A 12,625-nucleotide genomic window follows, 5' to 3' on the forward strand; every position below is an offset into this window, starting at 1 on the left:
CCGTTTCTACCGCACTCCAAAGATCTAGGGACAGAGCAGGTCACTGAAGCAATAACGACTTAGTGTCATGTCCCAGGAACCATTAAGTGAAGATCTATAGCTAGTTATTTTTAGTTATTAACCTAAAGAGCAGCTGTGAAGGGTTGAGGTCTATGACTACACACAGATACTACACATTGCTTACAAGACTGAACACTGACACCACCAGCTTGCACTGTAGAAACCAAACAAGATGACTACAGGGACTAATATTCCCTGCGTGAAAAATCAGGAACCTGGATTCATTCGATGAAGCCACCTTTTCCTCCCCCTCCACCTTCCAAACTTTAGTCCAGGACGACATCAGCACTGAGCCTTACCTTTGGCTGCTGTATCCCAAAGAAATTACGGTAAATGAGAGACGGATGGAGCCCCTGTTAATTCTCTCAGCTCATTTTGTCTGTATTTGTGCACCTTTACTGAAAGTTTACCAATACAAGGCAGTACCACTGGAAATCTTGGGGGCAGTGTAGCCAAAAGTTCAAGCGAAACATGAACACTGCCATACTGACACGACAGACTGCCTCCTCCAGTGTCATCGTATTTGTTGTTGTCTGAAACCCCTTAACACTCCAAGACTTATTACATCCTAAGGTGTATTATTCAGTAACTACAGGGACTTCAGTAGAAACTGGTGGGGCTTTTCTCTAGTAATAAAGGTTGTAATAGAAGGGCTTAACATCCATGAAAACCTAAAGGACGCATAGAAGTATGTGGACAGTGACGGTTTATTTTCGTACGTGAAGGGAGTAGAAATCAGCCTCCAGATGATTCTTTCTACACACCAGTGGATGTGGTTTGCCTGGTCTGCCATGCTTGCACAATTGTCCACCATTGTCCATTGACTTCTCTGAACCACAAGCAGTATTGTCCACCGGAATGACAATCACATTGCTTTGCTCAGTTCTCCAGTAAACCATTGGAATTGGGCATAAAACAGCCATCAGGGTCATGTTTACTGCTAGAACTCCTGGTCGGCCCAGATTTACAGCGAACACGTCACGTGACGTAAGACTTGTGGGAATGTAGAATTTGCATGAAGCTGAGGGGTTTAACAGTAGACCTGGAGTGCCGGGAAGTCTTGCTCATTTGTTTTATACGTTATTACCATGTCTCGAAATCTTCTTGTGATGAATAATAGACTATGGGACTATCACAATCTCCATTCATGCTTGATTCCATGTTTAGGATTACCTCAGCTATTGGTTTTCAAACCAATATATTTAACATATAAATCCATTAGTCTTGGAGGTGTGGCACCACCCCCTGAGCTGCCTCTTCAGTAATAATTGCCAGGACAGGCTTTGCTCTGCCTTGCTCTCCACCCAAGCTACCATGTAGTTCTTAAGGCTTGACTCTGGGCACATCTTCTCCTGTAGTGGGGACATGGGGACATGGTGGCATGAGGGCAGGACATGAACAGTCCCCAGCAGAGTCTTTCCTGCGTGGGTGGAGACTTAGGTTGAGTGCTTCTCATAGCAATGGATGCACACTTAGTTTAATAAATGCTATTTGCTCAAGAGGGGGTACAGTTTGTGGCGGCGCTTGGCTTTGTTGATGGGCCATTGACATCAGGACTGCAGCCTGTTTCACCTGGGGCTGCCCGTTGGTTTAAATAATTAATGCCCGGGTTTACGGGTAATGTGAGTGAGCAGAGGGCTCTGTAGGCATTCCCCCTGATCTAGCCTCTGTAACAGCTTTGTAGCTTTGTGGCGTCAGTGGCCGCCTCCCACACATGCCACGCTGGAGCTTCTCCTCCACGCTGAGCCGAGTGATCAAAGTGGCACGGTGTCACAGCGCATCACACTCCACTCCAAGCACAGTGACCCAACAGAGGTGTGCTTAGCACTGTAGAGGAGCAGAACCGGTATGCAAGATTAACCAGCCACACAGTGCTAGTGGATAGTGTGTGTAGGAAATCAAACCTCATTCTGGCAGGGGACATTCAGGCTGTATTGGTGAAGCATGGAGTGTAGATGTTTGCAGTAGGTTGTTGTGGTGGTGGTGTTCTCTACTGGTTGACAGTCATTGGACAAAGCCTTTACAATGCTGTTAAATGTACTTCCCATTTATAAAATCTGTGAACTCCATGCACTTCGCTTTGCCTCTCCTGTTGACATGAATGGCTTTGGTATAAGGAGGAGCTGCAGTGTTTAGTCAGTGTTTAGTTTTTAATAATTCACACAGGCGTGTCTCATAAGTAGGCTTTATTAATATTTTCTCCACACACCACCGTGGAACGCTGCACATTATGTAAAGCCTCCAGTTCTCCAGCTGGACGAGACAAATGTACACTTCACTCAGTGCTAATGAACCGAGATCTACTTCAGGCCCAGTTTTAGATGAATATTAGCTCTAGAGCTCGAGATCTAGATTAAAGAAACTAGAGACTAAAGGAAAATAGTTTATGACACACATCTGTCTATCTGTTTATATATCCTGTCTGTCTGTCTGTCTATCTATCTATCTATCTATCTATCTGTTGTGTCTCTGTCTATCTACTTATCCATCCACCCATCTATCTATATCTCTTGTCTGTCCTTCTGTCCATCTGTCTGTCTCTCCTATCTGTGTTGTCTGTCTGCCAGACAAACTGTCCATCTACCTCTCCATCCATCCATCTAACCATCTGTCTTGTTTGTCTGTCTGCCAGGCAAACTGTCTTTCTGTCTTTAGCTCATTCTGTCTCTCTGGTTTGTTCCCCCTCACTCTCTCTCTTTCTCTTTTTCTCTGTAATTTGGCTCTCTCTCGCTCTCTGGGTCTATAGCGCTCACTGTCTCTCTAAGTTTTCCATTTTCACTCTCTCTCTCTCTCACTATCTGTGTTACTTTCTCTCTCTCTTTCTCTCTCTCTCTCCCCTCCCACCTTCACCCAGTCCTACTTTCATTATCTGACCTGTCACAGCTTATCACAGCCTTGCCTGCCAGAGTCACACTAGACCCTCCGTGGCTGCACCAGCTCTGGGGCGTGAACAGGCCCAGACCCCAGGGTCTGCGGGTTAGCAGCCACAAACCTGGGGTGTTAGCAGTGACATACCCAGAGGGGTTAGCAGGCCGGTCTGGCTTCTAGATTTAAAGGTGTGCATGACGCAGCTCTGAAAGGCCTCTGTGTTTTAAGGTTATTATGGGAAATCTTCACCTGCTGACGTGTGAGATCTATTGGTCATGAAAACTGATGTTGAGTGTCACCCCACAGCACTCTGGCTGACTGCCCAAAGATACTCACACTCTCACACACTTTCAGTCTTGTCTTCTTCGGCAGTCGTTAAAGGGTAATTCCACTGGCTTTTCCATAGTTCTGCATAATTAAAGACGTACAATGTAAACGGTCTAGAGAAACATACAGAGTCAGCATTTTTGGATGCATCTGGACTTTGTGAAAGCGAGAGCAAGTGTACAGTGTGAGGTGATGATCAGCAGCTATGTGTGTATTCATTTAAATGAGTAGGATTGCTTTAATAAGTAATGAATTGTTGGTTGGTGCCAGGTCTAAATGCTAACACCACACGTTTGCATATGACTTGGCTTGGTGAGTGTTGAGCTTGACATTGTGAGATCTTATTAACACTTCTGAAGCTACTTTGAAATGAAAATGTAGTGCATGTCTCCTCGCATGACTCGTAATAACCCTGTTTCCCTCTTCTGTTTTCTGTTTATCTCCTCACAGAGCACGAGAAACAGCGCCTGTGCAAGAGCACGGAGTACATGAATCTGCACTTCAAAGTCAAATGGTTCTACAACGAGTATGTGAAAGATTTGCCGGCCTTCAAGGGATCTCCACCGGAGTATTCTCTGTAGGTATCCTTTAGTTCAGGGAAGTTTGATTCAGTTGTGGTGGGCTGAATGGCAAAGTTTGGCGTGGAACGCTTATAAAACCGTGCCGAGCCTGGTTTTCTCACAACAGTTAGCTGACTGTTAGCGGAACATTTAATAATGACATAGGCATCTGCTTATTGTCCCTTTGTGCTGCAAGATTTAGAGTCCTTATATTTCCAGTACAGAAAATGGAGTTACAGAGTCTGTATCTAATAAAGTACAAGAATAGTTGTTCCATTGCAGTGCTCTTCAGGGCACTGATCATTAGTGTGGCATTAGCACGGCAGCCACATGCCTTGTCGGACGTCGCTATCACGGCATTGCATGGTGGCTGTGAGCCTCGTCCAGCATCTCTACCGCTGTGTTAGCGAGGGCCGGCCACTGACACTTTCATTCAGTATCTGCTCTAAGAACTTATTTTATTTTATACAAGACTAACATAAAGAACACAGAATGGACCCTTTTCATACTTCAATGTCATTAAGAGGAAATAGAGACTTAGCAGGTAAGATCACATTAGCCTTCATGGCAGTAAGGCACTTTAGATGTTGCCTTGCATCACTTCCTCATATCTCAAGCCGTGATGTGGACCAATTCATAAAAAAATGATTTATTACTTTTGAATATTTCAATATCCAAGGTTAACCATATATCAAGCATGAAAGAGTGGACCTCAGACAGGTTGATAGTCTGGTTTATTGATCATATAAAATGTATTCATTTATCAGTATGGGTTTTATCACATGAAATATATTTAAATGAATTTCCGTGTTCTCCTACGCTGTAATTTTCTCTCCTTCCCACACACACACACTCACTCTCCTTACACTGTATCTCTCACACACACACACTCACACACACACTTTCACTCTCTGAAGACAAGCAGACCCCGTCTCCATTACCCATCACATACTGTCGCTACGTTAGCGCGAGTGTGCTGCCCTTTCTCTGGCAGCCATTGGCAGGGAAGCGGCATCTAATCCATTAGTGAGAGTTATGAGTGTGGCAGGGGCCAGATGACAGTAGGGACAGAGTCTCAGGGGCGCAGAGACACACCTGTCAATCAAAACACACCTTCTGTAGAATTGATTTTCCTGCCCGGCAGAGACGGCTGTGGAGAGCCGCTACAGCCATGCTATTTATTAACATCAATCTCAATGGCGAGCGCTCTTACATTGTGTGATAGGAGGGGAGCAGATGGGGAAGATATGGAGCTGGACACTTAGCACATCACCGCTAAATGGAATGTCAGGCTTTATTGTAACATTGTGATATCTGTAAAAGGAAGAGACGCCTGCAACACACTCATACTCACACTTGGTGGAATATATGGTTCCATATATGCTATATGGATAAAAAAGTATTGGGACACTAATCTCCTACCATGCCCCATCTTCCCATAAAACAAACTAGGAAAATAGGCAACGTACATACAGCAGCAAGAATCCAGTGATTAAAGATAGCGTGATCCTGTCTGGACACTAAAGGCCAAATGCACACACCCATGCATTAATTCAAAAGCAGTGTTAGTGTTAGAAATTAGGACAGCAATACGGAATAAAATGTAGATGATCCTTTATATCCTCTAATTCTTCATCTGATCTTTTGGAAATGTGAATGTGAGTTTGTAGTTTAAACTAGAATGCGAAACGTCAAATTTAGCTTAAAAAAACAATATGACTGTTTGGCTTACAAGCATTACATATTTATTTATATACATACACTATATTGAGAAAAGTATTGGGACACTTCCCAATGGTCACATGGGATGTAAATATATTAATACAGTTGTAAAATGCCTACATAGGCTCTTAGTGTTTACATAAGTTTAGGAAGCCTCAGCCTTTTAACAGATGGGATGACATTTGCATCCAGGATATAGCAAATGCACTTTTAGCAGCACATCCCCAAAGCATGATACATCCACCCCCATGCTTTACAGTTGAAAAGGTGTTCTTCTCATAAAATGCAATTGCTGATTGTAAAACATTGTTTTTATATATATATATATATATATATATATATATATATATATATATATATATATATATATATGTTTTCTATTTTCAGATCCAGACTACCTTTCCCATGGTTACAGTTGTCCTCACATTTCATTTGTTTAATGAAAGCGTAATCCCCAGTATTTTATTTTATTTTTGGTTCGTTTTATTTCTTTATTTATTTTATCTCCTTGCTGACAGCAGTGTAATTTCAGCCTTGCGCACTCGCACACACATTGCGCACACACACACACACACACACACAAACAGTCAATCTTTTCCCTTTAACTGCCGCACAATATGCTTTGCTTATCAGGCAGGTCATTTTTAATGGGGACCTTTCCGGGCCTGATTTATAGTGGACCGTATGGCCGGGGAAGGGCTTTTAATGAGAAACGACTTGCTGTCATCATACGTAAACTCAGTGGTCATATTTATGGATTTATGAAGTCATTATTTCAGCCGTGCTGCTGTTTCTGTCATAGTTACAACACTGCACACAACATAAGTTTAACTAATAGAGCCTGGGCATCATTACAAGTCTGCGAACGACCTTAGCCCCTGATACCTTAGGCCAGGAGGGTCCACAGGAGCATGCTGCATGTGGCGATATGAGCATCTGTTGGCAGCAACCCTAGCTGTGTGTGTAAAAGAGAAAGAGAAAGTGTGCTGGGTGACTGTGATGCTATTAAACTGCTGTTTGTGCACTTTCTCTGAGAGATAATTGGGCAGCGTCAGTGGCCACAGTGACCACATTTTTGCTCTAATGAACTGTAGCGAGAGTTCAGCAGTATAGGAGCAGAACAATAGTATGAAACATGGCTGGAAAGCTGGCTAATTTAGTTAGCAGAGTAAGTTTGAGATTAGCATGGTCTGCTGACGGAAACATGGCTGGAAAACTGGCTAAATTAGCTGAGTAACTTTAAGATTGTCATGGCCTCATAACAGAGCATGGCTGGAAAGCTGGTTAACTTACTTAGCTCAGTTACTTTGAGATTGGCATGGCCTGCTGATGGAGACATGTCTGGAAAGCTGGTTAACTTACTTATCTCAGGTTACTTTGAGATTGGCATGACCTGCTGATGGAGACATGTCTGGAAAGCTGGCTAACTTACTTAGCTCAGGTTACTTTGAGATTGGCATGGCCTGCTGATGGAGACATGTCTGGAAAGCTGGTTAACTTACTTATCTCAGGTTACTTTGAGATTGGCATGGCCTGCTGATGGAGACATGTCTGGAAAGCTGGTTAACTTACTTATCTCAGGTTACTTTGAGATTAGCATGGCCTGCTGATGGAGACATGTCTGGAAAGCTGGTTAACTTACTTATCTCAGGTTACTTTGAGATTGGCATGGCCTGCTGATGGAGACATGTCTGGAAAGCTAGCTAACTTATTTAGCTCAGTTACTTTGAGATTGGCATGACCTGCTGATGGAGACATGTCTGGAAAGCTGGTTAACTTACTTATCTCAGGTTACTTTGAGATTGGCATGGCCTGCTGATGGAGACATGTCTGGAAAGCTGGTTAACTTACTTATCTCAGGTTACTTTGAGATTGGCATGGCCTGCTGATGGAGACATGTCTGGAAAGCTGGTTAACTTACTTATCTCAGGTTACTTTGAGATTGGCATGGCCTGCTGATGGAGACATGTCTGGAAAGCTGGTTAACTTACTTATCTCAGGTTACTTTGAGATTGGCATGGCCTGCTGATGGAGACATGTCTGGAAAGCTGGTTAACTTACTTATCTCAGGTTACTTTGAGATTGGCATGGCCTGCTGATGGAGACATGTCTGGAAAGCTGGTTAACTTACTTAGCTGAGTCAGTGTGAGATTAGCATGACCTGCTGATTTAACCATGGCTGAAAAGCTGGCTAACTTAGTTATCTGGGTAACTAACTGGCCTGCTGACGGATTTGAAGGAGTGCTAAAGCAAAAGTTGAACGATAGTAAACAGAAGTAGCTGAGCGGCTGAGTAACAGAGTGTACGCACTGTGAGGAACACGATTAAAGTGAACACACAAACATCCAGCCAGTGTCACCACAACACTAAGAGAAACAGCCTGCAGAAAATGAAAAAGGTGTAATAAAATTCTACATAAGAGACAGCATACAGCTTCTTTCACTTCCGTCATTCAATGTCAGGATGGTGAGAGCTAGCGCCACTGTATTTATTGATTTTTTTTAATTTCCATAAATTTACAGGGACTAGGCAACCCCGATGCAATTGCTGCAACTGGGACATCTGTCACACCTCTCTCTCTCTTTCTCTCTCTCTCTCTCTTTCTCATCTAAATGATCAGTGAGGTCTGTACCAAAGTTTGGGCATTGCAGAGGCTCAGTCTTTTTTAACTAATCACCAACTGTGACTGGAAACAGTCAGCTGAATCAGAAGTCTCTTCAAACCTTGTGCCAACTCTCAGGAACCATGGGCTCCTGTCTAAAGATTTGAAAAGGAAAGTAATTGATGCTAACAAGGCAGACAAAGGCTGAAAGAAGATGTCCAAGTGCTTTAGCTTGTGGTTGCTACAAATGCTGTGGACTCATTTGACCTCAGTCAGCAAAGGTACATTTAGGGAAATAAACAGCTTGCCAGCTGTGAAGCATGTGGGTGGATCTGTCATGCTTTGGGGCTGTGTTACCACTCGTCACTGTCAATATTGCACGGGTCGATTAGGCCAAGGGTGCCCAAAATGTGGCATAAGACATAAAGTATATTGTCAATGTCCAGGTAAAAACATGTATCTCCAAAATTGTGACTTCATAGGAGAAGACAAAACTGCTCTGAACTCTGAATGGAAGTCAATGTGAAATAAGCGTTTACTAGTAGTAATTTAGAGCATTTCTATTGGTCCATTGGTCCATCCAGAATGATGAGCAGCGTAGCAGAGCAGCTACAGGATTTAAACCAAAAAAAAAATAAAATAAAAATAAAAATTTATTGGACAGCAGTATTATATGCAACATGGACAAAAGTATTGGGACACCTGCTCATTCACAGCTTCTTCGTTAATTGCTGTGAGGACTTAATAAGTGTTAATAAGTGTTAATAAGATCTGAATGTTGGATGATCACTATCCCACCTCATCCCTAACTCCCCAACTTATCCCTAAAGTCCATTTCAGAGAGTACCACAGCAAAATGCGGGGGAGCTGTATGCCCCTCTAGTCCATGCTTGGCATTAGGCATGGCGCCAATAGGTTCATGTTTATCTGCTACAGTGAGTCCTGTTTTATTGGCCATACCATTTAACTTTACTTAAAGTAGCTGAATGCATTCATTAGAAGGGGTGTCCACAAACATTTAGACATCTAGTGTATCTCTTCATGCTGAGAGTGAGTGAACGCTTTTTTTTCTCAAATCAAACACAAACAAACCCCAGAATCCCGACATCTGTTGGCTTTGGAATATTCTATAAAATGGGCCAACAAGCTAAATATACCAAGTTAATAAGACACACACACACACACACACACACACACACACTTACACTTACATGCACACACACACTGGCTGCACATACCATCCTAGCGTCTGTTTATGTTGCTGTTTGTTGCCATTTGTTTGGTTGGCATGAAAAAGCTTCCTCACTCATTCCAGAAAGCACCAGCAGAGACCAAGAGAGGGAAAGACGGCAGAGACAGACTCTAACTTGCACTAGACCTCTGTCTCTGAATCACTCGGCTGACGCTAGCCTGTCAGCTGGCAGTCATCAAGATCCGTGTTAAGGAATTCTAATGTGACGTTTCTTGGTTGCACGTGGCCCACTGAATTAGAATATAGCGCTGGAGTCTTTCTGACAGGTGCTTGATAATTGTGAAGGGTGGAGGATCAAACATCTCAGGTAGAGAAAATCATCATAAAAAATGGCTTCTGGGTAAGCTATGTGTAAAGCCTCTCCAATAGGCAGAGTTTGGTGGCAGCCTGGTGGCGTACAGATCAGTGATGTAGGAGTTAAAAGCCTAAAACTGTCTGAATCTCTTTCTCTCTCTCTTTGCAGGTGGTTTGAGCCTTTTGTCATCCAGTGGTTGGATGAGAATGAAGACGTCGCCATGGATTTCCTCAATGGAGCTTTGGAGAGAGACAAGAAAGATGGGGTGAGTCCACCAAATTTCCAAAAAGTTCTATATAAGACAAAGCAAGGACACCATTTGTAATGGACACAGATGGAATTTCCCCTCTGCCTTTAAACCACCCGTTTAGTAAACACACACAGTGAGTGACGGTGAGCACACACCTATTTTTTCATGCAGTTATCTAATCATCCAATTGTGTGGCAGCAGTGCAGTGCTTAAAATCTTGTAGACCTGTCTCAGCAGCTTCAGGTAATGGTCACATCAACCATCAGAATGTCAGAGAAAAGGGAAATGGCCTGGGCATCGCGATTTCTTGAATGTTAGCCTGCTTTTTTCATTCCACAGCTATCTCTGATATGTGTTAGGGTCAGTACCCAATGGTGTCCAGGGTTCAACCGCCTTGGTGATGGTTTATGATGGTACTGACACAGTCCTTCTTCATTATTCCATCCACTTTGTGTACCAGGTCCACTGGTCCATGTGGTGAAGTGGTAAATTGGTGGTTTGCATATTTCTAGAACTGCTGATCTTCTGGGATTTTCAGCACAGAAGTCTCTAGACTTTGCTCAGAATGGTGTAATAAAGAAAACACATCCAGTGAGGGTCAGTTCTGTGGACAGAAACACATTGTTGATGAGAGAGATCTGACTGGTCAGAGCTGAGAGAAAGGCTACAGTAACTCAGATAACCACAGAGTTCCTAATATGCCAAATGCTTAGTGAGTGTCTGTTATAGCATGTAGGTGTTAAAGGAAGCATTACACAAATGGCTTTATTTTTTGTTATCTAAAATTGCACATTTTGGATATGAATCAATCCTCTAATGAGCCCACCTCCATATTTAGCCAGAGCTTGACCCCTTATTTTCCAGCTCTCTTGAAAGCAGTGTTGTTGATTTCATCTTATTGTCCAACAAGTGACCTGCACTTGAGCATTGCATGCAGAGTTTACATGCAAAACGGTCCGTCAGATGAGCAGTTGGTAATCCAAAGCACATTAGACTGATGAGGATTAATAAAGTAACAGATTTGCATGAATATGTATGGCTGCTATTGTCTTCTGGAGCTACCTAACAGCTCCAGCATCTCTTATAGGCGCTTATTTATCGCACGTTCCACTCCTCGAGCCCTGATTGGATTCATATGTTAATTGCTTCGAGCCCACAACATTTGCAGCGCGCACGAAAAGTCATTTGGTGCAATTGATATCGGCTCTCTGTATTAGCTGCTTCGTGATTGTGTGACATTAGTAATTATAATTGCAGATGTCTCAATGTTGTCGGCTTTGAATTAACGGGACAGGGAGATGACAGAGCAGCGCTTGGGGAGGAAACCTTTTACTTTCTTTCCACAGTCATTTATCCTGCAGAGGTTTCTTTAACAAGCAGGGGTGTGTGGATACCTTTTATGGTTGAAAGTAAGCTGAAGAAAGCAGGTATTGCCCATATAGCCCATTAATAGGCTAAAGGCTAGTGGGCGGGTTGGACAGTTCGATTCTTGGTGGGGGTTCTGACATCAAAACTGGATCAAAAGTTTACTTGTAGGGTCATACATACACTTAATGTTTCTTTAATTGCCCCTTAAGTAAGTTGCACCTTAACAGGACGTTCTTAGTAGCCATCATCAAGTTTCTGAACGAATTCTAGTTGGATATTTCCTGGCACTGACCTGACTTTTAAGCCACCCACATATTTTCAGTAGGTTTAGGCCATTGCAAAGGCCTAATGTTAGCCTGCTTTTTCCATTCCTCAACTATCTCTGATATGTGTTAGGGTCAGTACCCAATAGTATCTAGGCTTCAACCGCCTTGGTGATGGTTTATGATGGTACTGACGCTGTCCTTCTGCATTATTCCATCCACTTTGTGTACCAGGTCCACTGGTAGCAAAACAGCCCCACAGCATGATGCTACCACTACCATGCTTAACAGCTGGTACAGTGTTCTTGGGTTTTGAAGGCCTCACCTTTAGTCTTTTGAACATATGTGCCTCATCTGAGCATACAACCTTCCTCCTTAAGGCTTTAGTTGAGCTTGAAGGTGTCCATTTTGGAGCAGGGACTTCTTTCTTGGATGGCAGCCTCTTAGTCCATGGCGATGTCCATGTTGCTTGACTGTGGACAGTTACACTAAAGTTCCATCAGCTTCCAGTTCATGACAGGCCTGTTTCTTGGGTTGTCCCTGACCATCCAAACAAGCTTCTTTCTTGCTAAGGGTGACCGTTTGGGTCTTCTTCCTGACCTTGGCAAAGAGGTCACACCTCCCAATAACTTAAATGTACAAACAGTTGAATAAACTGATGATCTTGGAATCTGCAGCTTGTTAGAAATGGCTGCAGAGACATTCCTGACTTGTTTAAATTTACCATCATCCTTCTCAGATCTACACTGAGCTCCTTGGACGTTCCTATTGTACTGTGTGTTGGTCAATCTACTGAGTGCTGTCAAACAAATCTTGGCATTGGCAAGTTAAAAAAGCAGTTAAGAACTTGATTAACCCCCCCCCTCTCTCCACAGTTCCAGCAGACGTCTGAGCACGCTCTGTTCTCCTGCTCTGTGGTGGACGTCTTCACGCAGCTGAACCAGAGTTTTGAGATCATTAAGAAGTTGGAGTGTCCAAACCCTCAAGCCCTCGCCCACTTCATGTGCAGATTTGCTAAGGTGGGCAATCAGACCTACAGCTTCTGGAAAAGCTCAGCA

General features: G+C 43.2%; 1 protein-coding gene across 2 annotated transcripts in view; it reads left to right on the forward strand.

The window, feature by feature from the left end:
- The window catches only part of LOC140575227 (protein unc-13 homolog C-like), a 237,443-nt gene that overhangs the window by 152,510 nt on the left and 72,308 nt on the right, over window positions 1-12,625 (forward strand). For both annotated transcript variants that reach the window (XM_072695457.1, XM_072695458.1), the window contains exons 19-21: window positions 3,706-3,832; window positions 9,855-9,951; window positions 12,443-12,586. In XM_072695457.1, coding sequence (XP_072551558.1) covers window positions 3,706-3,832; window positions 9,855-9,951; window positions 12,443-12,586 — 368 coding nt within the window. The remainder of the gene's footprint in view (window positions 1-3,705; window positions 3,833-9,854; window positions 9,952-12,442; window positions 12,587-12,625) is intronic.

This window comes from Salminus brasiliensis, chromosome 13, assembly GCF_030463535.1.
Source record: "Salminus brasiliensis chromosome 13, fSalBra1.hap2, whole genome shotgun sequence".
In the NCBI taxonomy this organism is placed as follows: Eukaryota; Metazoa; Chordata; class Actinopteri; order Characiformes; family Bryconidae; genus Salminus; species Salminus brasiliensis.